The sequence below is a fragment of the Sphaeramia orbicularis genome, chromosome 11 (assembly GCF_902148855.1).
Source record: "Sphaeramia orbicularis chromosome 11, fSphaOr1.1, whole genome shotgun sequence".
NCBI classification, from domain to species: domain Eukaryota; kingdom Metazoa; phylum Chordata; class Actinopteri; order Kurtiformes; family Apogonidae; genus Sphaeramia; species Sphaeramia orbicularis.
Window position 1 is genome coordinate 29,056,250 of NC_043967.1, and position 27,686 is coordinate 29,083,935.

General features: G+C 36.2%; 1 protein-coding gene across 2 annotated transcripts in view; it reads right to left on the bottom strand.

Moving 5' to 3' along the window:
- The window catches only part of nt5c1aa (5'-nucleotidase, cytosolic IAa), a 40,173-nt gene extending 25,060 nt beyond the window's left edge, over nucleotides 1–15,113 (bottom strand). Inside the window, exons 1-2 of one of the 2 annotated variants that reach the window (XM_030146799.1) lie at nucleotides 14,522–15,113; nucleotides 6,850–6,894 (exon numbers count right to left, since the gene is read on the bottom strand). In XM_030146799.1, coding sequence (XP_030002659.1) covers nucleotides 6,850–6,894; nucleotides 14,522–14,677 — 201 coding nt within the window. In that variant the 5' untranslated portion in view covers nucleotides 14,678–15,113. The remainder of the gene's footprint in view (nucleotides 1–6,849; nucleotides 6,895–14,521) is intronic. The other variant, XM_030146800.1, reaches the window with a different exon arrangement.
- Nucleotides 15,114–27,686: the final 12,573 nt, after the last annotated feature.

Consider the following 27,686-nt stretch of genomic DNA (forward strand, 5'->3'; position numbering starts at 1 on the left):
CTTAGCATACATATTAGCGTTAGCATTAGCACACATGCATTAGGAACAGTCGAAGGTGTTTGGGGATGAAGTCCAGATCTTCATCGGTACCATTGTCGGGGCAACTGACGGGAGAGTTAAACATGTACCTGTTTAGAGAACGGGTAAACTCGACACAGAAGTGCTCTGGTCCATCTGAGAATCAAACCCAGAATTTGCTGTGAGGTGTTAGTGCGATCCACTAAAGCACCACGCCACCCAAATATTTATGAATTGCTCCTAAAAATAAATGTTCATAAAAATTACATACAAGTGCTACAACTATTTATTTTCAGACTAGCTACTGGTTGATACCACTGTCGTATGTTGTTGCAGATCACTGATACATGACATTTTTCCAGAAGTGTCCAAATATAGTCACTTCTGGCTTAAAACAAACAAACAAACAAACAAAAAAAAACAACTCGATTGCAACAAGTATAAAACAAACCCAAGACTTCAAAGTCCTCAAACCTGTTGGTATCTTTCAGGGTTCCTACAGGCTTCTACAAGTTAAATTTAAGACTGTTATGGAAAAAATAATACTCTACTAATTCATCTAAAATAAAGAAGGGGCTGTTCAAGCGATCAGTGTCTTCAAGGAAGAAAGTTTATTGGAGCTCCAATAGTGGGGTACAGATCAGAAAGAGGCTGAGGCTGTCTGTCTGAGAGTCCCAAGAATCATCTGAGTTTCTGTGTCTTATACCAGAGCCAGAGAGACCCAGAACTCAGAGATAAGGCCTCTCTGAGAGTCTGTGAGATCTCAATTTTATTCCCCCCCAAGTGTCACACTGGTCTGTGGCTTAAACACAACAGATAAGAAAGGTCATAAAAGGTTAAGAATTTACAGGTGCCATAAAGTACAAAGAAAATCATCCACTCTTATGTGGTCTGTGCGAAGACACAGGGAATAGATGTAAAAGCCTGTGTGACAAATAGAATGCATGCAAATATATATAGAATACATGTAACTTCCTCTACAAGACCTTTTTAAGACTACTTAGAACAGAATTTAATGCCTATTTCACAGCCATACTAGCAAAAATTCGTAACTCCTAGAATTTAGGAAAATGTATTTATGTATTTATTCACTCCATCGCCTTGATTCCCATCATTATGTGAGTCATTTCTCTTCTTAGGAACCAATTATTGCAAAGTCAGAAATAACTGGTTCCTAATTTTAGTATAAATTCTCAGGTTTGTACGGTTGGAACTGAGTCGACTAATGTTAATTTCTTTGCATCTTAGACATTTCACAGACACATTTAAACACAATACAGTGAACAAGTTTATGGCAACATAACTTAAGACCTACCATATCAAATTTAATACCCTTTAAACACTTTTTCAAGGTATTAAATACAGATTTGTAAATTCAAGACTTTAAAGACTTTTTAAGACCTTGCGGGAACCCTGATTTTTACAGTGACTACCTCCTTTCATGCAGTCTATCAGGCTTAGTTACCATTAACATTCTTTTCACTGAAATTCTACACAGCCTAGCCAAAAAAAAAAAAGACCCACATGCAAGACTTCCTTGGAATACTTTTAGTTTTGATTACAGGACACATTCACCATGACATTGTTAATGCCACACAATGCTTTAGTAAATGTCACAATCGATTTAACAGCGTGTATTTACGTCTTGAGTTGCATTTATTTTTTTCTTGTATTGACAATAGTGACAAAGTCTTCTCCAGCACACCCCACAGATTCTCAGTGCCGTACAGGTCTGGACCCTGTGGTGGCTAGTCCATGTGTGAAAATGATATCTCATGCTCCCTGAACCACTCTTTCACAAACCACATGAACCAAATGAGTGCTGTCATTGTCTAGACATAGAAGTTAGGGTTCAAGAACTTGTTTAAACACAAACATATTAATCACTGCAGTAATTATCCTTAACCATCTGTGTAGTTTGGAAGTTTTTTTGGGGTTTTTTTTTTTTTTTGGACCAGGCTGTGTAGCACTTGGCTTGTTATTTTCCAAGAGAAGCCCAAGTCATGAATATTTTACATACATATGAAAAATACAGATAATTAATTTTTAAAATATTGAAATGCAGACCATAAGTTGAAAAAAAGACCAACACCTTCACCTTCGTAAATAATGCATGAAAGTGAGTCAATACTATATGTGTTTATATCCATTATGTTTGTCTGCAATAAGGGGAGGAATGTGTGTATTAAAATACATATGCATGTTTGAGTCCAACCCTAACAGCTCTGTGTTGGTAAATAGGCCAAATGCTGGCAGGAAAACTGAGCCACTGTTCCTCTATTTAGCACAGTTCCAAAACAACATCACTGCACACTGACATGGCACCTACTTATCCAATAACACACACAGAAACGCACACATCACCTCGTCGGGGATTAATTGTGAGCAAGATTAAAGGGCAAAACAGAACAATTGAAACGTAATCCAACATGGACTTTTTTTCACTCCTCTAAGTTCCCTACTCCACTATTAGAGTGGATTTTACACACAGGTTCATACACACATACATAACATCTGATATGTTCTTTTCTAATGCACAATTTCATATGTATTGTGCACCAACATGTTTTGTCATTTCAAAAGAACAATCATATGTAATATTTTAAATACAGGAAGACATGTTTCATGCTTTACACACGTTGCACAATGTAATGTTTGGACCACATACACAGTCCACCGTCGCATGACAAAACCAAACACGTGACATTCAAAAGAGTAGGAAAAGGACAAGGTGGAAATAATGCAGATGAATGTATACTTTTTCCCTCTTGTACATCGATTTCCAGAAAGTAGTGGTTCATCAGTTCAATCCAGCCAAAGAAATTCAGGACAGTACAAATAAAAAATGAGTGGGAATATGGTTTGACCTGCTCACAGTAGATGGTGCTGTTTTCTGTTCTGCTTAAACCCACACAGAATGATCATCAAGACTTTATGTATAAAAGACAGTGTTGTAGGCAGTAGAAAATAAGGAATAAGGTCATTGTATGTAATATTTTAGATCAGGGGTAAGCATCCTTTACTATCTAAGGAGCCATTTTGAGCATTAAACCACAATAAAACATCTATGGATTTATCATTAAAAAAAATGATGTGGGAGTTTCTTGTGCAACACTGCACACCAGTGTTGAGAACAACTAACACTGCTTAATGTTGAGAGTTAAATAAAAAATGGAATCATACTAGTCTGTAACTAATATCTGAGTCTCTTATTTATTTGTTTAAATGATTTTTATGGTGCAACAGGGTGGAAGTGTTCATGGGTTTGGGTATAAAAAAAAAGTGATGACTGCATCATACTTTTGTGGATGATTTAATGTGTAATAAAAACACTGAAAAAAAAAAGAATGAAATCATATTCTGTATTAATGTTAATAACTCTCCAAATAGTGTTAAATTAACGTTTTGTGATATACACACTTTGGATTTAATTACTGAAATTAATACAGAAATTTTATTTTATTTTACTACAACTAATTTTCATGTGTACTTATATTTCATGAGGCCAATTTTTGCTGAAGTCAGCATGTTTCTGATAGGCTTGTTTATTGAATGATATAAAAATGAGTGACTGTGTGATGTTTGGCTTCATTTTAACATGCCATGCCATCTTTATAGACAATATATGTTACCATCATTTGCTTATTATACAGTCGCGAAAAAAATTATTGGACCATCCTCATTTTCTTCAATTTCTTGTTCATTTTAATGCCTGGTACAACTAAAGGTACATTTGTTTGGACAAATATAATGATAACAACAAAAATAGGTCATAAAAGTTTAATTTCAGAGCTGATATCTATCCATTTTCCATGTTTTCTTGATAATAACCAAAATCACTTCAGTTCTTAAATCAATATCTATGGCATTGTACTGACAAAAACAGTGCTTTTAGTCACTCCATGTTTTCTTTTCTGTCTGTTTTAGTCACATGATACACACAGGAGTTAGGACTCGATTGCATAACCATTGTTTTTGATGACTTTTGATGGTCGAAGAATTTTTTCCGCAACTGTGCAATAAGTTTCACAGAGACAAGCAGTGGAAAATACTGTAATTACTAATATCAAAAACGGCTGGCTAAACAGGAAGTTTATTCCAAAGGTAATCTGAGGAAAATTCCACACAGACCCTTCAAATGTACAGTTTCTATGCTAACTCATGACTCATGATGATCTAATGCCATAAGCGTCCATTCTGTTCAGGGAGCAGAGACTGTAAGAGACTGAATCATTATAAGTCATCTCAGCCCGTGCATGCTTCCCTTGAAGAACTCCAGAGAACATGCAGCAGAAGACTCACTGACCTGTTAGGTTCAGGACTGAATGCCACTGGGGATCAATTCTCTTGTCTTTTAGCTCTGAAAGTCCACTATCTGCTGTTGGAGGGACATCAAAATGTCTTAATCTTTCATTGCAATGATGATATTCATATATGTATAGTGTGCAATATTTTATTTTTGAATCTTTAGATATTGTTGTATACATTGTAGATTGTAGGCAATAAGTAATCCTTGCAGAGTTGATAAAGTTCTCATTTTATTTGTTACACAGCAGTTATGTTCTAGAACATAAATACAACTGCGTCATACAACCGAACACACGTGTCCTCCACCCAAGGTTATAATAGTTTGGGATTTTTCATTATAATTTAGTTTAATTTTGACTTTTTTTTCTTTAATTCAGTAAGTTTTAGTCAGTTTTTAGAGCTGGTTTGCTAGTTTTTATTAGTTTTAGTTTTTTTCTAAATGCTTGGTTTTAGCTTAGTTTTTTTCATATCTTTTATCGTTTTATGTTGTATTCTAAGAAATCCCATACAGGACTCTGCTGCTTTCTCCCTACTTTAGTCTCCATGTTTCCAGGTAGAGTGGGGACCAGAAGACGACCCTAAACCACAAGTGATGAGAAGTGACAGACTGCGAAGTGGCGTATGGTGCCGCCAGCTAAAATTGCTTGAGCGAAATAAATCGAGCTCATATCAATCTGACACTGACAAATATGAAAATTAAGGGAACTTTATCCATAATTTTATACGTTCTATTTAGTTTTGTAAGCGCACAACACAGTTTCAGTTAGCTATTGTTTTTTCTTTTAATTATAGGATTTATCCATTTCAGTCAACAAAAATGTTTTTCCAATTCTAGTTTTCATCATTTCATTAGTTTTCACCAGGGTCTTTCTTTCAGTTTCCCCCACCATGAAAAACTGGTGTATTTTGGTTTATTCTCCTGGTCTACATATGCCTTCAATCACAGCTCCTAATGTGCTAATTGCTAATGCTAATCGCTAATCCTAGGCACTGTGTACATGAGGATGGATAAAATTCAGGAAATGAATTTCCCTATGAGGATAATAAAGTGAGTTAACCTCGAAACATTTAGCATAGTTTAAATATAACAAAAACATTACATAGTTTGTGTTCAAGAAAATAAATGAAAGTAAATATAAATGTAGTAAGTAAAATATGTACTTTCTTGTTGTGGTTCTGTTCAGTGGAAGAAACAACTACCTTGGGCTGTGTATAAGTAAACTAAAGTTTAAGGGTCAGTATGAAAGATTAAAGGTGAAAAGTGAACTTGTTTTAGTATCCCTGTGGGAAAACCCTGTCTCTGTATTTCACCCATCTAACACACCCAGCACTGGTAATTAACCCTTTCATGCATGAATTATGAGAACCTTAGCCAAGATGCTTTTCCTGAGTGTTTTAATTCCTCTATAGGCATGAAAAAAACAATGCGATCAAATTGTTTTCTTCTTTTTTTAAGGAGTTACAACAATGCCCACTCAGCCAGACACCATGAATAAAATTTTTGAAGCAAAGAAACATGTATTTAAAACTAATATCAGAATGTGATATGGAAAACTATACAATACAAACATTTTTAATGCAGCTAATCAGATGTTTTGTCACATTTTATTATATTCTAATACCAATTATTTTTCACTTCATGGAGATAATATGTAAAAAAAAAAAAAAAAAAAAAAAACTTCTAACAGTCTAATAACAATTAACAATTGATTTACACTAACACATGTTACTGCAGAACAGGTTTATCAAGAACAGCAAAGTTACAGTAACAGTACAAATTGCAGTGGATGGGATGGTGCATGAGTGTCCACTGTGTTGGCTTATATGGAACTAAAACAACAAAACCCATGAATATACAAGAGAACAGCTGTAGAAGAACTGTCCACTGTAGTGACCACTATGCATGAAAGGGTTAACACGTGCAGGTTCAAATCTTACATATTGAACATGAATGTGAATCATTAGAAACAATGACCTTAACCCTTCTCAAACTTATTTTGAACACCATATAACATTATACATAGTTCATACATAGAATCAGTCTGTGTGGGTTTGAGGCAGAAAATATCATAGACATAATAAACACCACTTCAGCCACTGGGGTTTATGACAAAGTGTCTGCCATACTGGACTGGTCAACACAAGCAAATAAACACATGAAGTAAATGTCTCTATGTATGTGTTTACATGTTGACATATCACAGTAAAGGGCATCTACATATATATGTCTAGGGAAAATAGTGCCACCTAGTATGGCTGGCTGCTGTAGATGGGCCATATTTCATGACCCTCAAGATGCTGAAAAAACAAAATAAGTACAAAAAAACAGCACCATCTACTGACAAATAATGTCCAAAGTCCACAACAATGGTACATACAGTATGATGATCCAGTTTAGGGTTAGTAGAGTGGGTGTGTCCATGACCGTGCATGCAAACTGACAGCCATTGGAGGGAAAGTTAAAGGGCAGAGGTGATGGTCACAGCCAACCTTTGACCTCACGTGATAATACGACATACTTACGAAGAAAATGCCTCCCTCCACCTTCCGGGCTCGCCTGCCTGTCACCTTAGCAGAACAACAGTCAGTGTTTATTTTTCTGGTTACCAGAGTCCACTCCAGAGGTCACAACTTAATGAATTTCTCAATGTCCATTAAAGGTAGGGTAAGTGATGTTTTCCTGGAGTATTTTTTACTATATTGTTTAAAATGCCCTTCACACCCCAATTGCAACCAATTAATTAAATGCTCTAACACAAAAATGAAAAAATTTAGTCACCTGTGGAACGGAAAGGACTGAAAAAAGCCCATCCAATCATATTAACCCTTAGCGGTCTAAGCCTATTTTGGCCGTTTTTGAGTACTTTTGAATTTGCCTTTATATACTATATACAGAAATGTTTACTATACCCATGTTTGGTATCTTTTTTTTTCCAGCACAACATCATCTATCTCATCTGCCTCTTATTTTTTTCACTTTAACCTACTGTATAAGCATAAAAGGCCAAAAAACACACAAAAAATATAAAATCCGATATGAAAAATGTATATACTTTATTGCATAAATAACACAAAGATGCTTAACGAACCTTTTCAAAGACTTTAAAAGTGACTATTGGTTCCAAATATTTGGTATATAAAATCAAAATTGTAATAAATTAAAACTATACTCAAATATTTGACATAAAAGCATATCTTTACACAGGCGTTTTCTCCAGTTCCTGGTTCAAACCGTCATATCTCCGGTTGTATTTGCTCTCTCAACATCAAATAAAAAGTGGGAAAGTGTTTCAAGTCCACACTTTCAAATGCGATTGTCCCCAGTGGTCTACGTGACCGACTTCCGCTGCTACGGTATGTTGAAAATGTCATGTGATTGAGTCACGGGTCATTGCCCGTGGACCCCTAAGGGTTAACCGGTCCATCGAAATGATTGACTGGTGACATGTCTATCAAACTCAACTGTCATTTGTCCCTCCCCCCTCTGTGAGTACAGTCCAGTACTCTGGAGGCGTGGCTTCGAGGGGAAGTCTGAAGAAAGGGGTTTGGACTTTTTGAATTTTCTATTTTCAAAATGTAGCTTGCTCAAACTGTTTTTCCAGGATCTTCTACCCCACCTTTAATGACATAAATGCAATACTTAAAACAACAACAACAACAACAACAACAAAAAAAACCCAAAACAGACATTTGTAAACACACGTATTACATAATGAGGTCAGGCTCTCCAGTGGAAAATGCAGTGTTCAGAGACAGCCTTTCCAATGTATGAGACCTTTGCTGCAGCTTATCCATTAGAGTCAGTTTACTCTATGAATAACATATCACACAGTCTGGAGTTGATCCCAGTGAAGACTCTAGTTCTGTGCTGTGACCTGATACTGGTGGTGTTAACTGCCTGCCCTCTATGGGGAACGGGGAATACACTGATCACAAGACCTCTCTGCACGGAAATCCACATGTACCTTAATCACCTCCTATTTATTATTTTGCGTCATGACAGACATCAGATGACCCCCACCCACCCACTCTGCTATATGTTAATCCTCTCAGTTTACTTCCAGGTCAGCAGGAATGAGGTCTGCACATTACCTGGATCCATGACTCATCTGTTATTACATACCTAAAGTTGGGAGGGAACTGGAGTTTAGGATGCAAGAGATTTCCAGACAGATTAAAAAAACAACAGAACAAGACATAAGCAATACTGGAGAGTGTGAACAGAGATAGGCGGAAGGGGAGGGGGCTGATATTTATAGAGAAGCAAAAGGCCAGTGGTGATGCAGTCTGCTCAGGCCTGTTGGCAGATATGGTAACTCAGCCTGACTCATAACGCTGCCGGTTACAGCAGCAGCGAATGTACAGTTTGGTCCGAAATCAGATATTAGTCATTTGAACCAGACCCTGAGACTGACAGGTGATGATGCAGTTTAGTGTAAACACAGGCACTCATTTTTAATTTGAAGTTTATTCATGTTTATTTGTCATATGCACAAGTACACAGAACCATATACAATTAAGTAACTTGTGTCCTGGCACTCACATTTAATAAAAAAACAATAAATACAGATGACAATGTAAGTACAATGAAATAGTATGCAGATTAAAAAGGCTAAAATCAGATGTCAGTTGTGTGTGTGGTGACTTTTGCTATATTAACAAACCACACCACACTGTTAAAATAGGTTCAATGGTTGGAGTTATTATTAAAAAAAAGACTTTAGTGTGATTTTTTGAAACAGTTTAAGTTCAGAGACCTGGAAAAAGAGTTGTGAATATGAGTGACCCAGACCTTAAAGCTGTTGACAGTTTCCACATGGGTGGCTTTATGTGACATTTGCGTGAACAGGTGTGTGTGCAGATTTACTTCTCTTGTGGTCGATGATAAGTTCCTTAGTTTTCTTCACATTAAGGGACAGATTGTTTTTATAACACCATATAGTCTGGTTGCTAACATCACCCCTTATAAGCTGTATAATTTTTATCAATAACTAGTCATATCACTGTTGTGTCATCTGCAAATGTTACAATGCTGTTAGTAGCATGTTTGGCCACATAGTCATATATACTGTTTTAATCTGATAAATTCATGGTTTAAATTATTTTGCACCAAGCTTTAACTGCACTGTAGATTAAAGGTGTGTGTGCAGATTTACTTGTCTTGTGGTCAGTGATGAGTTCCTTAGTTTTTTTTAATTAAAGGACAGATTGTTTTTATAACACTATATCATCCAGTTGCTAACATCACCCTTATTAACTGTATAATTTTTATCAATAACTAGTCCTATCACTGTTGTGTCGTCTGCAAATGTCACAATGCTGTTAGTAGGATGTTTGGCCACATAGTCGTATATACTGTTTTAATCTGATATATTCATGGTTTAAATTATTTTGCACCAAACTTTAACCGTATTGTAGATTAAAGACAGATTATGTTTTAAATTTAGTTTAAATCTCCATTTTTTTCCCACTAAATTCACTATAATCGTGTTTATGCATTTGGCAGACGCTTTTTTCCAAAGCGACTTACAGGGGAAAACCAATCAAATCACTCAATCAATCAAATTTGATTTATATAGTGCCAGATCACAACAAAAAAGTTATCTCATGATACCTTATATATAGAGTTGGTCAAAACCAGACTCTAAGCCAATTTACAGAAACCCAACAGAATCCTGAATCCTGTGTTGCACAACAACTTTAAAATCCTGTTAAAAACATGATCCAGTCTTAGTTTTAAACTTATACCTGAGGAGGCAGGACTTTAAGATGGATTAATAATCAAGTGCATTTAACTTGTTAAACCCTGGGCCACTTGTTTCTAGTTGGAATGATTTCAATGTAACACAAAACAACAGAGTAGCGACCAGAGTAACCAAATAGACCTCCTGTTTTGGCTCATTCTGAGATTTTTAGTACTTTTGAATCTGCTGTGTTAGCTTAGCACTGCAAAGTTGGTCTCAAACTGTTAGCATGTTTTCAATATTTGCCCATTTAAGTGCTCGTTGTTTGACTTGTGTTCTGTTTTCCACAAATTGGTTTTATTGATGTTCTTCTGGTTACGTGCATGTATACTATGTGTAGACTGCTACAAGTAGCTTATTGCATTGTGACATTCGTAACGCAGCATTACCATGGCAACACAAACAGAACTGCCCCCAGTACAGGCTTCTAAACATAGATTAAATTTTATTCAATTTCAGTTTACTTTTGAAAAAAAATAAAAATTAAAAAAAATTGGAGCTCTAGTTCTAGAGTTAATCTCTGTCCATTCTTACATACATGAAGCACATCACTTGACCTGTCATGTCCAATGGATAAACTTATAATAATTGTGACTCTGTTTTCTTCTGGAAAGGGTCATATGCATATAATATCCAATAATGCATAAAGGGATGTATAGGTACTGATACTGAAACAGGATCAGCTGCATTTTCCAAAGGATATAAAAACACCAGCAGAGTGTGGAACCTAGGTGTAAACATAACAAAAGTTCTGTGTTTCTAGGTTGGTATGCATTCAGGACCAGTGCATAGGATTTAGTGACATCTACAGGGAAATTATATTACAACCTCCCCTTCCATGGAAGTAGAACCTACAGTGGTCACTACAGTGTGAAAGGCCTTGTTTTGTTATGTTGTGTTTATGTTAATAAAATGATGTGTGACTTAGGGTACAGGAAATAGGGTCATACTGATGTGTCATTAGAGGTGGCAGCTCTGACTTCATTTGAATGTCCTGAGACTCAGGAAAGAGCAACTTTCTGCTTTTTTTTTGCATTAAAAAATAAACTTCAGTTAAAACAACATGATATTATATGTTTGTTTGTGTTGTATGTTTTAAATTTTTATGAATGTCCTTTGCAGTGGACAGCTTCTTTTTTTCTAATTAAACTGTGAAACTTTTGTTCCTTAAAGAGGACAAAAAACTCATCATGCTCACCTGAGGTGGATAGTTTCAACATTTAATTTGGCACCTGGCTGGAGGCAGGTGCCATATTATTTAACTCATAAAGACCCAAACATTCACCACTAACATCAGATACTGATCTAAACTGTTAAATATGTGTCGATCCACTAATCCTATCAATCCATGTAAATAATTGGTGTAAAATGCAGTTTGTCATCTTTTTATGGTCATCAGATATGACCCATTTGGACGTTCAGAGGCTCCGTAATGAACATGGAAACACTGTTATCTTCTACAACACTGATTTACCAGTAAAACTCATGGAGTTGGATCAATGACAGTGGATGGAGACACTCAGCTGATGTTCAGTTAATGATAGATTTGACTGAAAAAGTTACTTTTTTATTCAGTTATCTCTGTTTTGACAAAAACCTTTGAATTTACTTTGAGTTTTCATGAACATTTAAAATAAATATAGGAAATTAAATATAGGAAAATACATGATTTACAGTGAAAAATGCAAAATACAGAGGATAATCTTATAATGGTGATAAATCAACTAACAAACTGATAAATAGAAAGGAAAAATTCATTTGGGAACTGATATAAAAGTAGTTCTGGCTCTTTATGGGCTCTTGTTCCTTAACGAGGACAAAAAACCCACTGTGCTCACCTGGGGTTGGTAATTTCAGTGTGTAATTTGGCCTTAGGCAGGAGGCAGATGCCAACTTATTTAAAGGACTTGGATCCAAAAGAGACTGATATCATGGAATCTGTCTTATCAACACTGACAGTATCTACTCTTTTAAACTGAACCATCTGACCACCACCGGCAGGCAGAACAGACTGAGCTGGTTCCTTGGAGTAATGACAGTGACCCGGCTGGTCCTAAGTGAACCCGACCCCCAGTAGATGGGGAAGGTTACAGTCACCGAGGTAAACCTGGGTCACATGTTTATGTGGGTAGCTGTAAAGTTAGGAGGTAATAGAAGCCAAAGTTAGCATAGCGGTGTAACTAACCCTCTCTGGAGCCAGTGCTTTGGTTTGTCCTTTCTGGGCCAGAACAACATGGTAGTGAAAACAGTCTGCATTTTCAGGTCATCACACACTATTACAACATATAGGAAAATTTTAATGCTAGACTAACCATGCATTTTTATTCATTTCAGTAAAAACTCTAATCTCATGGTGCATCACTTGTTGCTTTTCCATTGACCCTCAAACTGCACAAATATAACTTGCACATAAAAACTTACCAAATGGAAAAACGACAATTTCGCCAAAAGTCTAATTTTTCAATTAAAAGTTGTTGTTCTGGCAAGAGGTGGTTTTTTGGCCGTAGCGCAAATGGTACATCATGCAAAATTGTCATGGAAAAACCTTTTTTCGCAACTAGAGTCAGGTGAATTAAAAGAACGGATGTTGACATACATTAAAACAAGCGAAGAAAAAGAAGAATCACGTCAAAGTATATGGGACACACCAGGAAACCCAATCATTGTTTAATTTAGTACGAGATAGAGGGGTAATATATAATAATAATGAATATATCTGTAAATCAACACCATATTTACGTTTGTCACCATGTTTATGGAATGACTTCTCGTGCCATCTCATGACAATAAATAAATCATTGCATTTGTGATTTAATGGAAAAACCGACGTTACGCACTTCTGTTTTATCGACATTTAGTAAATATCGCTAAAGTTTTGTGCAGATGTCCAATGGAAAAGTGCCTACTGACTGTGTGTTGAACATTTACCTTAATGCTGCAACTTTGCATGTGATCCCAGAACATGTGCAGCCAAATAATAATACACAGTAGATGTACCCGTGCTGTCCTGAGTATAATTTCTATTAGACTGATATATTCTTTGGACCAATAGCTAAGCAGTATCACTCGCACATGGATGTTTATATTCTGAAAATAGCTGACAGCATCCGCGCTAATCCCCCAGCAGCAGAGATTACTCAGCTTTTAGCTACTATTAGGGCTGGGTCCTTTGCCTTCACTTGACTTTGCTCTGCAGAATTTACTTCACCCTTTGTCTCCTATTTCCTCAGTTTCTTCTTTTTTTGTTCCCTCTTATTGAAATACTCCATGTGTTATGTAGTAAGTCACAATCGTGAGCACCGTGCCTCGCATTTCCCTGGAAAAGCTGCTGTGTCCTGTACAGTATGTTGATGTCCTGCACTTCTATAAACAGCTCTAAACCGTGCACAGTGTTCCTGGTTCTTCTTGAACTGCCAGCTTGGATTTATGTTAACCTTTTAGAAGCTGGAGTTCAGGAAAGCTGTGGACCTAAACCACAGTTTAAGAACTTTACCTTGCATGATACATAGTATTTAAAGTTGGATATGTTCTGTGTTTTCACGACACTGCTGTGGTTTTGGTAACCTTCTACAGTGACAAACATGTACTCTGTCCTCGATAACTGCCTGTGAGCTACACTTAGAGCTGCACGTGGGTCATGTAAACATATGAGTCACTACAATACTGTTTAATGCAGAGAGGAGCATCAGAGGGATCTTAGAAAGGCGTGAATGTTATCCATAGTGATGCAGCAGGTGGTCACTGCATCCTGTATTTATGTTAAAAACCTTAGATCACAGGTGTCAAACATGCGGCCCGGGGGCCAAATCTGGTCCGCCAAAGGGTCCAATTTGGCCCGTGGGATGAATTTATGAAATGCAAAAATTAGACTGAAGAAATTAACAATCAATGGTGTCAAAATCATTTTAATTCAGGTTCCATATACAATCCAATTAGATTTCAAGTGGGTTAGAGCAGTAAAATATTATCACAATAACCTATAAATAATGACAACCCCAAATTTTCTCTTTGTTTTTTTGGTGTAAAAAAGTAAAATTACATGAAAATGTTTACATTACCAAACTATACTTTTACAAAAATGTGAATAACCTGAACAAATATGAACAAACAGAAATGTCTTAAGAGAATTAAATGCAATTTTACCAACATTCTGCCTGTTTCTAAATGTTTTGTGCGATTGTAATGCACATGTGTAAATGATAAACTGATCAACCAAGGCATAGTATTGTTAAAATTGCACTTGTTTTTCTTAAGACAATTCAAATTGTTCATGTTATTCGGATTTTTAAGGAAACTTTGTAGATGTAAACCTGATCATAATATAATTTTACTTTTTTCACTGTTATTATTTTACTGGTCCGGCCCACTGGAGATCAAATTGGGCTGAATGTGGCCCCTGAACTAAAATGAGTTTGACACCCCTGTCTTAGATCATGATGTGGCTGACTTACTGGTTTTGGCTTGGTGGTAAGGCCCAGGTGGTCTTGGCTAAACTCTTCCTTCTCTTCCCATGATCCCCTGCTGTCTCCATTGGATGACGGTGCAACTTTGAGCTCCTTGACCTGCCCACTCATCACCTGAACCGGGTCCAGACTCATCTTCACCATAGAGAATCCCAGGGGCCACTCTGCCTCCAATGAAGATGCACTACTCTTCTTAAAGGAAAAAAACACCTGAACCGGAAGTCCGTAGCATTTATCAGGATACTCCTACTACTTACATCAATGACACGCTTGTTACTGTACTTTGCCGGGGATGCACCTGCTCTCCCAAGTATGAAAAGCAAAAGTATTGACTCCTCTATATTCTGTCCACTGGTGTGTATCCTTTCTTCTCCAGTAGGATTACAGCTCACTGCACCAAAGTAGCATTCCAGGGCACATGAAACAGGCTTCAACACTCACTCATTTACCTCCATTATCCTGCAAACTCTTCTGTTACGCATGCACACACACCGTCCCAAACACAGTCTATCCTCTGTGAGTGTGTTGCAGGCTGCAGTCCATCTGCTGCTATCTCTGTTCTCTCTCCGTTTCCCACTCAGTCACTTGTCTTCCACCCCCCCACCCCCCCCACCATCACCACCACCACCAGCAGCACCACCGCCACCACTACCACCACAGTCCCCTCCCTCTCTGTCCCATTCAATCACTCGCTCAGCTCCCTGGCTTCGTGCCCCTCTGTCCTGCCGCTTCACCAATCACAGGCTCGCTTCCTTATCCAGTTGGCCCCGCCCCCTCTCAGATCTCCCCTGATGACAGTGCAGAGGCTCATGGGACATTCAGGCGTATACACACAGCAAAAAATAGCCATCAGGACGCCACCTTTAATCTGAAGGCAAATCCTTTTAAACAAGTGACAAAATGTAACACGTCATGGTTAAATGTTTCATTTGTTGTTGTGTAATTTGTTGATTTAACACTTTAATGAACTTAAGCACACTAATGATTTTTTTTTCTCCCACTGGACAATAATAACATCACTTAAACAAACATGTACTTACAAAGCTAGTAATGTAACATTTATTAATTAGGGTATTCAATAATTCAGTATTCAAATTATTTGTTGAAAACATCTGTGATATACTTTTCCTTCAAACATATAATTAGATGTTAGATATATGATATTAAATAAAAAAAAAATATATATGAATGCAGTGTTATTGTTAGCCCAGAAGTATATGCAAATGTTCCATATGAATGCATATTACAGTACAGTGTATATGTCTCTTTGTTTCACATAAGCTGTAAATGTATTATGAAGTGAAAACTCATGTTCATACTGTATACTTCATGAGAATTTATGAGTGTCATAAAATATGTAACATTATAATTATAAAATTATAGTCATAAAAAGACTGAAAGGTGTCAGATCTCTAAATAGCAGTCGACATATAATATCCTCCATATTTGAGGGAAAACTGCAACTTCTTTAGGGGATCTCAGCTGAACTCATAGTTAACACAGACAAAATAAATAAGGTTTTAGGTTTAAAAAAAGTCACAAATTACATTTCCTATGTTTATTGACATGTATTTTCTCTAAATTGTTATACATATCTGACTGTGATCATTGAAATGCCTCAAGTAAGAAAGAAAAATGCATTGTGTAAGATTAAGTTCTGTCAAACCAAAACATGTAAAAAACAAAAGAGAGAAAGAGAGAGAGAGAGAGAGAATATGTATGTTCAGTAAAATTCCATGTCATCAGGATAAGGTACTGACCACAACTGTATTGAATTTCACTGAGTCATGGATGTGTCAGATTTGATCTGACACATCCCTGGTACAACCAAAATACACCAATATTACAGTGTATTTAAATATGTTCCTTTGCTAAAGTAACTATGCTGAGTAGCTTCTCAGTCCTTGCATTTCAAATTTCTAAAAGCTCAGTCAGTCACAATACTTTATTATTAAACAAGAAAAGCACTCGGAGAGCGCAGACCTCCGTCAAGACAGATCCCCCTCCCCAATCACCACCAAAATTTAATCATTTCTTCCTTGTGCCAATATCAACATTTCCTGAAAATTTCATGAAAACCATCCATAACTTTTTAAGTTATTTTGCTAACAAACAAACACACAAAGCAAAGCGATCACAATACCTCTTGGCGGAGGTAATGAATAAGGATGCATTCAAGGTGATTATTAAAATAATGTTTCCATATCAGGTTTATTTCTTCAACTAGGGTCAGAGTCACAAGCAAGACTAGAGGGAATTGCATGCAACAGATCATCAATACTGTTACACAATGTTAAAATAAAACTCAGAAACATGAATATTGTACTCAGACTGTTTAAAAAATGACCATACACATCTGAACACCATGGAACTGGAACAAAAGCTCCATGATGGGCAGTGTCATCTAAAACTGAATCACACCAAAGCACCAGTCAACTGAATAGGATCCAGATGAACATTTTCAAAAGAACAACTAAAACACACGTAAACATAATAAGTAGTGCAGACCTGTTTAATAAGGGGATATCTGAACCTCCTCACAATACATGTAAGTAATAAATGTTTGTAAAGTAAAATAAATGTTTTCTGATCACTTACTGTTAATATGTACTATCATTGTACTGAACATATGACATTATATTAACATTATGTTCACACACACCACTAGAGGCCATAGTGCAGGCTGTTGTTAATCTCCAACACTGCTTAATGGAACATATGTGGTAGATGGTCTGCATGTTTTTCAGCTTTTATTACAACAGTCAGTCATAATCAGTGACACAATTTGCATGTGTCAATCACATAGACCTGACATGACTCCAGTACTGCGTTAATTTAGGCTAATGAGTACAATTATGGCAGCATTGATTATTACTAATTATTATTGAATAACAATCACTGTTAACATATTTTACTCTTTGTTTCTGTCCCTGAGTTACTGGCACAGATGATCAGTTATGCTAACTTTAATGTGTGAAAGAGTGGTGTTGGTGGTCGTTTCATGGTGTTAAATGTGAACATCGAGGTGTACAGTGCTCGACTTTAGCCTTTTTCACAAAGGTGTCACCATCTTTTGAGACAAACGCCCTTTTTGCACAATGTTTAGGCTACCTCCTTCTACGAATTATTAGCCGTTGTGTGTCTTTATATGTCTTAAAAGATGTGTGATAGATTCTGATACTTCCACACTGCCTCGACCAGATGATCCTCAAAACTATCCATAACTGTACAAATTTCCATGCCTGTGAGAAAACTGGAATGACAACCGCGTTCTTGCATTGGCCACGCCCACTTCAAATTTCCGACCAATCACACAATAGTTCCCAGGCACCACATGTGGAAAAAAGTTCTGCCCAGAAGATGTGCCGAGAACCAGCTCAGAAAACTCCCAAACCAGGGAGGTGAAAGAACAAATGTTTCTGTTCTTGTGGAGTATGTAGAGGGCTTTAAAAAAAAAAAAAAAAAAAAGGGAAAACAACAACAGCACCCCCTGTGGATCTGTGGTCAAAGTCACTCAGTTCCACTGGTGTACCTCCTTGTGGGTTAGTAAGAGTGGGAGGTCTGTGGTGGTCTAAGGTCTGACAGGAAACCCCAGCCTCTCTGTTGTCTTAAACTAGTCTAGTTATCTGGGTGGGCTAACGTGGCAGCTCCACTGTCTTTGATTTAATGGTCTTTTACTCTTTCCTCTTATTCAGCATGAAACTTACAAACACTGAAAAGTCACAGTTTCTTCAGTCTTTAACATTTTTATCTCTTATTTTCTGTCCACTCTTTGCTGTCCTGCTCATCTCTGCTACTCTCCTCTACCTTTTTTTTCTAATCCCTTGCCCACCAGCCAATCATATTCCAGAATCAGTGAACAGACTTTATAAGAACCAATAGCATGCAACATGAAAACAATCAAGGTTGTACACATACCATTTTCCTGTTTACCAGATGTTGATAGAAAAATTATGTGATACATGCTGAGACAAAAGACAGAGTCACTGGATTCTGGAATCAGAAGATTTTACTTGCAAGGAGTCAAGTACATACAGCGAGATGCAGCAGTTGACTGACTAACACCAGGAAGTTTAAGATCTTATGAAAGAACATGGATATTACAACCATTGGACCAAGTGTACAAACATAATGACGTTGATCAAGTTCACCATTAGCTTAGGTATTCAAAACACAGTGATGCTTGGGTTCAGTGACCGAGTTTGTACTCTTCTCCCACCTGCACCATGGCCTGATCTCCTCAAGGACAGCAGGCCGCTCTAGTCCCAAACTGGATGGACAACAAGCAGATAATGAAGAAATGGTAGACACATCCTGAGTGGATATGTCCGGGCATTTTCACAGAATATGTCATTATAACCCATCTATGAGGGGCGACACGGTAGTGAAGTGGTTAGCACTCGTGCCTCACAGCAAGAAGGTCCTGGGTTCGATTCCAACACCAGTCGTCGGGGGGGGGTGGGACCTTTCTGTGTGGAGTTTGCATGTTCTCCCCATGTCTGCGTGGGTTCTCTCCGGGTACTCTGGCTTCCTCCCACCATCCAAACACATGCACTAATAGGTTAATTGGTTAATCTAAATTGCCCATAGGTGTGAATGTGAGAGTGATTGTTTGTCTCTATATGTTCAGCCCTGTGATGAACTGGCGACTTGTCCAGGGTGTACCCCGCCTTCACCCTATGTAGCTGGGATAGGCTCCAAGCGACCCGTGTGACCCTAGTGAGGATAAAACGGGTTCAGAAAATGAATGAATGAATGAATGAACCCATCCATGACTCGTGCTCTGGACACCTGGTGTTTACAGAATATAGTATAATAGTCTAATATTATATTTTTCTAACAATGTATTTACATGGGTAAAACTATTCCTTGTCATCAGTGTACTTTGTGTTTCCACCTCAAAGTTCTAGGAAATGTATTTAAATCAGGCTTGGTTGTTTGAAGCCACCAACTCAAAGTCCCACTGAATTTTTTTTTTTAGCACATTCAGCAAATACAGTCAATGAGGTCCAGGCTCTTTTGAGCGTATTTGTTGAATATGAGTGTATGTAGATGGATTGTAAACCACTTGAAAGAGCTGAATGTCAAAAATGTCAAATGGACCTCATCATCCATCCACTTCTTGTAGTCCCTTTTCTTTTGGTTCATTTTCGGCCATCTGGCAAGAGATACAGATCCATAAAAACACCCACCACACGATTCCGGAGCAGTTTTTACCACACAGCCATAACTACACTGAACAATGAACTCATCCACTAAAGCACAGACATTTCTTAATTGCACTATTTTATACACTGCACTGTATACACTGGCACTGACGGGACGTGTGTGTGACGTATTGCTGTGTGATAAAGAAGGAGGTGGATGTGTGAGGGAATGAATGTATGGATGTTGATATGTGAGTGATGCATATTTTGTTTGGTAACACTTTATAATAAGTACACACTATGAAGCATTAGTTAAGCATTAACAAACACTAAATTCATCATTTATAAAGCATATTTCTGACATGAATACTCATTAATATATGGTTTATAAGCACAGTTATACATGTTTTACTAATCATTCATAATCATAATCATTCATCATTCAATCACACAGTTTGTTTTAATAATCCCATGTGCTGTGTTGTTCCTTTGTTAGAATAACTCAGACTTTTGCGAGTCTTTAGGCATTGCCAACCTTTAAATCTCATTTGTAAATGCTTTATATGGCATAGATAGTCCACACTTTAGATGAGCTCACACCATATACTTAGTTAATGAGTAGGAAGTGCTTTATAACTACCTGAAATAATGAATTACTGTATTAATAACTGTTTATAGGACATCTATTGGGAAATAAATGTGTGCGTTAGTATAAAATACACACTAACATATTCACTCACCATTAGTACATGTCTGAATACTAGATTTTTAAATGCTGAATCCATAATTTATAAAGTATGAAAATACAGTCATTAAGGGCATTGTAGATGAGCTTATTAATGATTAGTAAAACATTTATAACTGTGCTTATAAACCATATACTAATGAGTATTTGTGTAAAAAATATGCTTTATAAATGATGAATTCAATATCTGTTAATGCTTAACTAATGCTTCATAGTGTGTACTTATTATAAAGTGTTGCCTTTTGTTTTTATTATTTTGTTTTTATTATATATTTTATATTTTATAGTTATTATTACTATTATTTCTATTTATGAGTCCGTATCCTGATAGTGCACCTAAATTTCATTGTACATTCTGTATAATGACAATAAAGTATCTTATCTTATTTTCAAAATGATCAAAACACAAACAAAATGAGGCTTGAAGAAATAGAATTAAAAAGTTTGCAGCCACACACCGGCTTTAAAGTTCAAAGGCAAACTATGTAACGACAGAATGGCAGCTATTATAATTTTTAGTACAACATTACCTGTGCACAGATGTACAGATGGTCCAGTTGTGTTAAATTCAGTAACATATACTGACACAATATGTTGAAAAGGACACTAAAGGCACCACCTATTGACATTTACCCTGTTTTTCCAGGTTCCTGCTTTGTGAGAGGCACATGACTGTACATCAGTGTAAATCAGACCAGAGAATGGTCTGATAACTCTGGGAGGGGATTAGTGAAAGTGGGAGGGGATGATCAGGGACTGAGTTCAATTAGCCTAAAGGTAGCAGATAATGGATTTAACCTTCATTGAAAACCAAGGTTGCATCCCCAGTTTACAGCGAGCTATTAGCGTCCTCACTCACACAGTGTGAATACAGCACAACACTGAGGACTGAAGGATCTCTGGAGATTATGGTGACGTTCCATACAGAGCCCTGATTGAATTGGATTCATCACCAGAAATCTAATCCATGCTTTTGTCTCTGCTTGAAAGACATGACTGCGGGAGGCTCTGCGTACACACAGAAACACTTTACTTCAGAGTGTTTCTCACTCACCTTTGCAGCACATTTGGCTGGTACTTTTACATCTGAGTGATGCTGATGAGTGTTACACTGTGGAGCCAACAAAACGCTGTAGTGCGTCTGTCCTTCAGTTAGAATGAAGGGTAATGCGTCAGTCTTTACGGTATGAAATCTCAAGTGTTATTACGTGCATATGGGACGTACAACAATAGGATGAAAGGGATGCTTCCTTTTTTCACTTTTTCATGTCAGATACATTTAGTAAACACCCGTTTTAGCTGTTTATCTATAGCTATTTTATCTGTTAAGTCTTAAGCAGTTGATACCAACCAAAAACAGTGAATGACTTAAAACAGGGGTGTCAAACTCATTTTAGTTCAGGGGCCACATACAACCTAATATGGCATAAAGTGGGCCGGACCAGTAAAATAATAGAAATAATAGGTTAACAATAACTTTTGAGTGAAAAAATTTTAATTCTGTAATGAAAATGTTTACATCTATGAATTATACTCGAACAAATATGAACAACCTGTAAATTCATAAGAAAAATTAGTGCAATCTTAACAATATTATGCCTTAGTTTATCATTGATACATGTGAATCACAACTTAGAGGTCACAGTGGATCTACAAATACACAAAACATTTAGTAACAGGGAGATTATTGTTAAAATTTCACATACTTCTCTTAAGAGGTTTTAGGTTATTCACATTTTTTTCTAAAAGGCTAGTCTGTAAATGTAAACATTCTTGTGTAATGTAACTTTTTTTACACTAAAACAAAGAGACAAATTTACAGTTTTCATTATTTATAGGTTATTATGATAGTATTTTACTGGTCTGATCCACTTTAGATTGAATTGACCTAAAAAAAAAAAATTTAACATCCTTGATTGTTAATATCTTCTGTGTTATTTTTGCATTTCACAGATTTCTCCCAGGGACCAGATTGGACCCTTTGGCGGGCCGGATTTGGCCCCCGGGCCGAATGTGATTTAAAATATTTAAACAGACTTTTTCAGCCTTCAAACTATATTTTCAAGGTCATTTTGGTGGTACAACTCACAATAAATTCAGTTATACTTTAGTCATCACTCCAGAGCGTCTGTATCGCCTGCACTGGCACTATCAAACTTCTGGGATCAGGTTGGGACCCCCACACAAAAAGAACTGCAAAATGGTACTGATTTACGGCGTACGTCACTGATACGTCATGTAACTGATGGGAGCACGTGCATGCAGTGACCAGCAGTAAGGAGTTTGGCAAAGCCCACTCAAACCGGACAAAAAACAAACATTAAAAAAAAAATAAATAAAAAAAAAACATCCTGCCCCCTCAAATTAAAGTTTGTGAAGGTTCAGGAGGTAGGGAAAAAGTAAATGTGCTTGACAACAGCGGGAGACTTGGGCTACGTTCAGACAGCAGGTCTTAATGCACAATTCAGATTTTTTGGGTGAAATCTGATTTTTTTTTGTGTGCTCGTTCATATAACATTAAATAAAATTTCTATCAGTTTTGAGTATGAACTAAATGCGACCCCGAAGTGACCCACATGCACAAAAGAGGTCCTGATGACCTCGCAGGCACGCACTGTGTTTACGGAAGTAAGTATGTTTTTCCCGTCACTCCTCCTCCTGGGATGCAGAATTGTGACATTTGTCGAATTTCAATAACATAAAGGTTGGATAAATGCGACCTGGCAGTTCAGGGTGAAGTCGCATTGCAAAATATCAGATACATATTGGATTTAGGACCACATATGAAAGCGGCCTGGGTCGGATTTGTGCTGTTCAAACTGTGTTTAACAGATCAGACTTGGGCCACATTTGCTTGCAGTCTGAGTGTAGCCTTGGAGGAATTAGTTAGGCATCTAAGTTTCACTTTCACTTTGCAAATGCCTTCCACACTGTATTTGATGTACAGAGATTGCAGACTATCTCAACGGAGGCTCCGAACTTTATATTGGGTGATTTTAATCATGTCTCACTGAGGAAGACCCTAGTACATTTCTATCAGTATGTCTCCTGTCTTGCCTCAGGAAGTTTGCCGGCTTGTCAACAAATGCGCGAGTATTACCAAAATAAAGATTTTACAACAGTTGTTACAGACAATCCCGTTTCTTGACTTTAGGGTGACCCTGTGAGCATAAAGTCTGTGGTGTTGCTTTAATAACTTTTCTTCAGTTTTTATCATCATCAGATATGACCATTTGGATGTTCAGAGGCTCTGTAGTGAATGTGGAAACACTATCATTTTCTGCCACAGTGAGCCCATTTTTATGACCATAAAAGTCTAATAACTGGGAGTAATCACATAATTGTGATAATCAGATGTGACGCATTTAGATGCATTTTAAATACAATTATCAAACAACCCTGGTTTAGACGTTTCAGACTATTATCAGAGTTCTTTCACAGTACGTACGTAATGATGGTAGACTCAGACCTATTATTGTCTTCTACTTGCATTTAACCATGTCACTTTAGCTTTCTACTATGTATTATTATTCTCATCATCATTATTATAATTCATTTCATTTATTTATTCATTATTCTTACACATGCGCATATGTAAAAGAATTAAATTAATCAGATTAACCTGTGCACATGCATGATGACAGTGGAGTATTGGGACGAAATCCAGGTGTGTTAATTTGATTTCTCATAATCAGATTAGTGCAGTTATCTGATCAAACATATCAGATTATATTGGTTACACAGTCATTTGAATAATGTGAGAACTCCAGAAATCAGATAATAATCAGAATTTTTGTGTGCATGTGCATGGGCTCAATGATTCACCATTAAAACCCATGTAGTTTGACAGTAGCTGTAGAAACTTTATACTGATTTAATGCTATATTTTTCCGAAAAAGACACTTTTTCTTCAATTTTCTCCATTTAGACACAATAACATTTGGATTTGCTATAAGTTCTTATGAACATCTTCATGATCAGTAAATTAAATATAGGAAAATATCACATTTTTACAAATATAAACTGCAGAGGATAATATTATAATATATAAATAGGAGCCTGTTTTGTTGGCCTATTTTTTTATGCAAATTCATTCCAGGTTTGATACATCTGTCTTAGACTAACTTTGGATTTTTAGGCTGCACGGACCAAATGGGAAGATGACTGGATCAGATATCTGAGAGTTTGCTCAAGTAAAACACAGGTGAATAGCCTAAAATTCAAGATGGCTGACATCCTTTTGGAATGTGCCGGCATCATTCTTTTTATTAGATCTCAGTTTTTGTGCTTCAGAGTGAATGTAGCAGTGACCCATACTTCTAGTGGGTAATAATTCAACTAACATTTGCTGCACCTATAATATACAGCTGATTTTTATACTGTAAAAATGTGTTGTTTTGTAAGTAAATTAATTTTTAAACATTAAAAGAAAACTGTTTTTACAGAACAACAGCATCTCAATGAAGATGACATTTGGCCTTCTGGATATAAAATATTATCCTATCATACTTATTGTCATATCTGCTGCTGTTTTGTTCCATTGTGCACCTCCTCTCCTCTCCATTACTGTATTGTGCTACCACCATTATTATAAATCGGATTGATTTATATCTTTTATATTTTATTATATTTTATCTTTTATACCACTTTATTTATTTATTATTATTATTATTATTATTATGTATTTTATTTTTTTCTATTTCTACCCATTTTTTAAATTGCATGCATATGGTGAATTGACAGTAAAAATGTTTGAATGTGTGGAATTTTCAGAGAATGAAACTTTTACCTTGACCTTTGACCTTTGTTCACAAAATCACATCTGTTCATCCTGGGGTCCTAGTCAGCGTTTTTGCCAAATTGTTTTTTTGTTTTTTTTTACTCCCTGCCCCATTTTTCACCTTTTGCTGTGCAACACTTCAAGGTGCATAAAATATATTATTTGGGAAATTCTGTAGTTTTGTACACCAAATGTTTATTTATGTCATACAGAAAGTACATATGGACTACTATAGTAACTATATTAATGTCACCTTCGTAATAAAACTACTATCATAACAACAAATCGTTATTTTAGTTGGTAATAATACAAATAGTTCCCCACTTCTCACTGTCTATTTCTACAGAAAAGAAGTTCTTTTTTCAGATATTGACACCACCACCAGTGTGATGATGAAGCTGACAATGTCTTTTTTTCTTCATTTGTCTTTAATCCACATTAGTTAATAGAGAATATAATGACTGACCTTTGCATTGTTTTTACAAGCTCCTTTTTTTTTTTTTTTTTAACCCTTTCATACATACTGGTCACTACAGTGGATAGGTATTCTACAGCTGTTCTCTTATGTATTCATGGGTTTTGTTGTTCTTTTCGTTGTTGTTGGGTTTTTTTGTTTTTTGTTTTTTTTTTTGCACATATCTTTATTAAAGTTTAAAGACACTACATATCTTTTCTGACATGAGTTGGTAACATTATGTAGATCTCTCTTGAGCATAAACCCCCAGAATCACAAGCCCTTCCCATAGTTTTCACACAATTTATCAGTAAATACATGTTTCTGTGCGTCAAAAATTAAACATGTGGTGTCCAGCTGAGTTGACATTTTTGCAACTTCATGAAAAATAGGTTCATAAGAATTTTTTTTTTTTTCATTATTTTTTTAATGTATTTTTAAATTTTTTAAATTATTTTTATTGTATTTACTTATTTATTTATTTATTTATTTATTTTTTCAGAAGAAAATTTTCAATTGCATTGTTTTTTTCATGCCTAAAGAGGATTAAAAACATTCAGGAAAAAATTTTGATTAAGGTTCTCATAATTCATACATGAAAGGGTTAAGTTTATTTTGAATATGCAACAAAACACAGTAATCTTACTTAGTCCTTACAGTTTATTCAAGTGTTTCCAAAAGGCCAGTGTTCTGTCAGCCTCCAGCAGCTGGATGTGTGACTGTGATTGAGATCACAGCGCCATCCTGTGACCGCTCTGTGAACTGCACCTCTTCTCCACGGTGACCTCTAATGCTGCAGTGTGATTCATCGCTTCACACTTTCTCTCTCTTGCTCTGCTGCTTGGCCTCTTGTGTGTGTGTGCAAATGCAATGTTGGGTTTTCCACTGAGCTGAAGCCTGATACAGAGAGGCTCAGAATAGATTTATATTGATCTGTGATGGATGAGTAGAAAAGGGGAACTGGAAAAAAAGGGGGATTAGATAACCGCATTTAAACAGAAAATGAAAGAGAAAGACTAGAAATGTCAAATCTGCCATGACAGTTTTACGTTTTAAACCTAAAACATCAACATTTTAACATGTTGTAAATGATGTTTGAATAATACGATGTCAACAATATGGTACTTAAAAAAAGTCATCACTGCACACTATGTCTCGAATTAGACATTACAGACATGCATCACATTCACTAAAGAAAAATAAGGTAACTTATCTTGTATTGACAAGATCCTGACATTTTCATTTTAAGAAAAGATCCCAAAATGATTATATGATTAAACGTAAGCTTGATTATTGGTCATCATCACATAAATTATAGTCTGTTAGAGCACAGGTGTCAAACATGCGACCCGGGGGCCAAATTCGGCCCGCCAAAAGGTCCAATCCGGCCCGTGGGATGAATTTGCAAAGTGCAGAAGATATTAACAGTCAAGGGTGTCGAACTCAAAAATAAAAGCATAATAACCTAAAAATAATGACTCCAAATTTTCTTCTTGGTTTAATGTGAAAAAAATAATATGACATCATGCCTATAAATAACGGCAACACAATTTTTTTCTTTTTGATTTACTGCAAAGAAGATTAAATTCTGATATTCTTTAATAATAAAATGTCAATAAACTGAACAAATATGAACAACCTGAAATGTCAAAAGAAAAATAAGTGTAATTTTAACAATATTCTGCCTGTTTTGTGTCTTGGTAGATGCACGTATAAATTTTGATAACATTTTTCATATTATTTCTTCTTATTTTTCTTCAGAAATGTAATTTTTTTCAGGTTATTGACATCTTTTTTGTTTGGATAGTTTGTAAAATGTAAAGGATTTTAAAATTTAATGTTGTTTTTTGCTTATAAAAAGTTTGGAATTGTCATTATTTATAGGCTATTATGCTATTATCTGACTGGTCCGGCCCACTGGAGCTCAAATTGAGCTGAATGTGGCCCCAGAAAGAATATGAGTTTGACACCCCTGTACTGGAGGGAAAAATGCAATTTTTTATATGCAAATATTAATATATTAAAGA